The sequence below is a fragment of the Callorhinus ursinus genome, unplaced genomic scaffold (assembly GCF_003265705.2).
Source record: "Callorhinus ursinus isolate GAN/ISIS: 27379988/994484 unplaced genomic scaffold, GSC_fseal_2.0 scaffold3116, whole genome shotgun sequence".
Taxonomy (NCBI): domain Eukaryota; kingdom Metazoa; phylum Chordata; class Mammalia; order Carnivora; family Otariidae; genus Callorhinus; species Callorhinus ursinus.
The window spans coordinates 4,614-6,022 of NW_027400170.1; the positions used below are offsets into that span (position 1 = coordinate 4,614).

General features: G+C 46.1%; 1 protein-coding gene across 1 annotated transcript; it reads left to right on the plus strand.

The window, feature by feature from the left end:
• Positions 1-888: 888 nt before the first annotated feature.
• Positions 889-1,406, plus strand: LOC141372226 (hemoglobin subunit beta-like; the record flags this gene model as incomplete). Its single annotated transcript, XM_073890735.1, has 2 exons — positions 889-1,054; positions 1,184-1,406. Coding segments are annotated over exons 1-2 (315 nt in total), but the record flags the coding sequence as incomplete, so codon positions are not given.
• Between the last annotated feature and the right edge of the window lie 3 nt (positions 1,407-1,409).

Sequence of the window (1,409 nt, forward strand, 5' to 3'; positions counted from 1 at the left end):
CACACAGCATTCATAGGGGTCTAGGGGTAAAAATAAATCTGGGACAAAGCCAGAGTGCCTTTCCACTTTCCTGCCCCTCATTTCAAGTCACAGAGAAGTTTCTCTATCAGTCCAGGAAGAAATCATTTTTTATGTCTTGCGTTAATTAAAGACATTGCTTCCCTCAGTGTTACCAACAACTTTGGTTTATAGTTGATTTTTTGGTTATTTTTATTTCTTACTATGTCAAGAGTCTCTATGTTTTGATCTGTGGATCCTCAAAACCTAATAGAGTAGTTATTTAACAGGACACTCCTGATTCATATGTAATTCCATTTTCAAAACATCATTTGTTTGCTTATATGACTAAATTAAGAAAAAAATGAATGAATGAATGAATGAATGAATGAATATTTGTTTTCTTTCTAGGATGATTTAATCCAAACCAAGAGAAGGAAGATAGACATAGAATTGTGCCAGAGGTTCCATCCATGCTGTACTTGTAATTATTTTGCCCATTCTGAAGACACAGGAGGAGAACCATCCATATGCTTTTAAGTGGAACCACAGTGGACGAATGTCTTCTACTTTCTGGACCTGGGATTCTTCATTTGTGTACAAAGAAAATCGAAGAGGCAGTCTCTAAGAGATTACCAGGTTGTGATTCTCAAAATTGTAAGATGCTAGCCAAGGAGAATGATTTAGTAGCAATTTGTATTGCTAAGATGGGAGCTAGAGATCCCTAGAGAGAGGACCAGGGTCTGAAGTCCGACTCACAAGCAGGTGTCAGAACGGCCAAGGAGAGGGATGGCAGCCACCATTCAGGCCTCACCCTGGAGAACCACACCCAGGCCTGGGCCAATCTACTGACAGCCCCAGGGAGGGCAAGATTAGGGCTGGGCATAAAAGGAAGAGCAGGGCCAGCTGCTGCTTATACTTGCTTCTGACACAACCGTGTTCACTAGCAACCACAAACAGACACCATGGTGCATCTGACTGCTGACGAGAAGGCTGCCGTCACCGCCCTGTGGGGCAAGGTGAACGTGGATGAAGTTGGTGGTGAAGCCCTGGGCAGGTTGGTATCCAGGTGGCAAGGCAGGCTTACGGAGAGTGAACGGAAGCTGGGCAGGTGGAGATGGCTCAGTCCCCTGGGTTTCTGACAAGCTCTGACGCCCCTGTCCTCTGTGCTCTTCTCACCCCTCAGGCTGCTGGTTGTCTACCCCTGGACTCAGAGGTTCTTTGACTCCTTTGGGGACCTGTCCTCTCCTGATGCTGTTATGGGCAATGCCAAGGTCAAGGCCCATGGCAAGAAGGTGCTGAATTCCTTTAGTGATGGCCTGAAGAATCTGGACAACCTCAAGGGCACCTTTGCTAAGCTCAGTGAGCTGCACTGTGACAAGCTGCACGTGGATCCCGAGAACTTCAAGGTG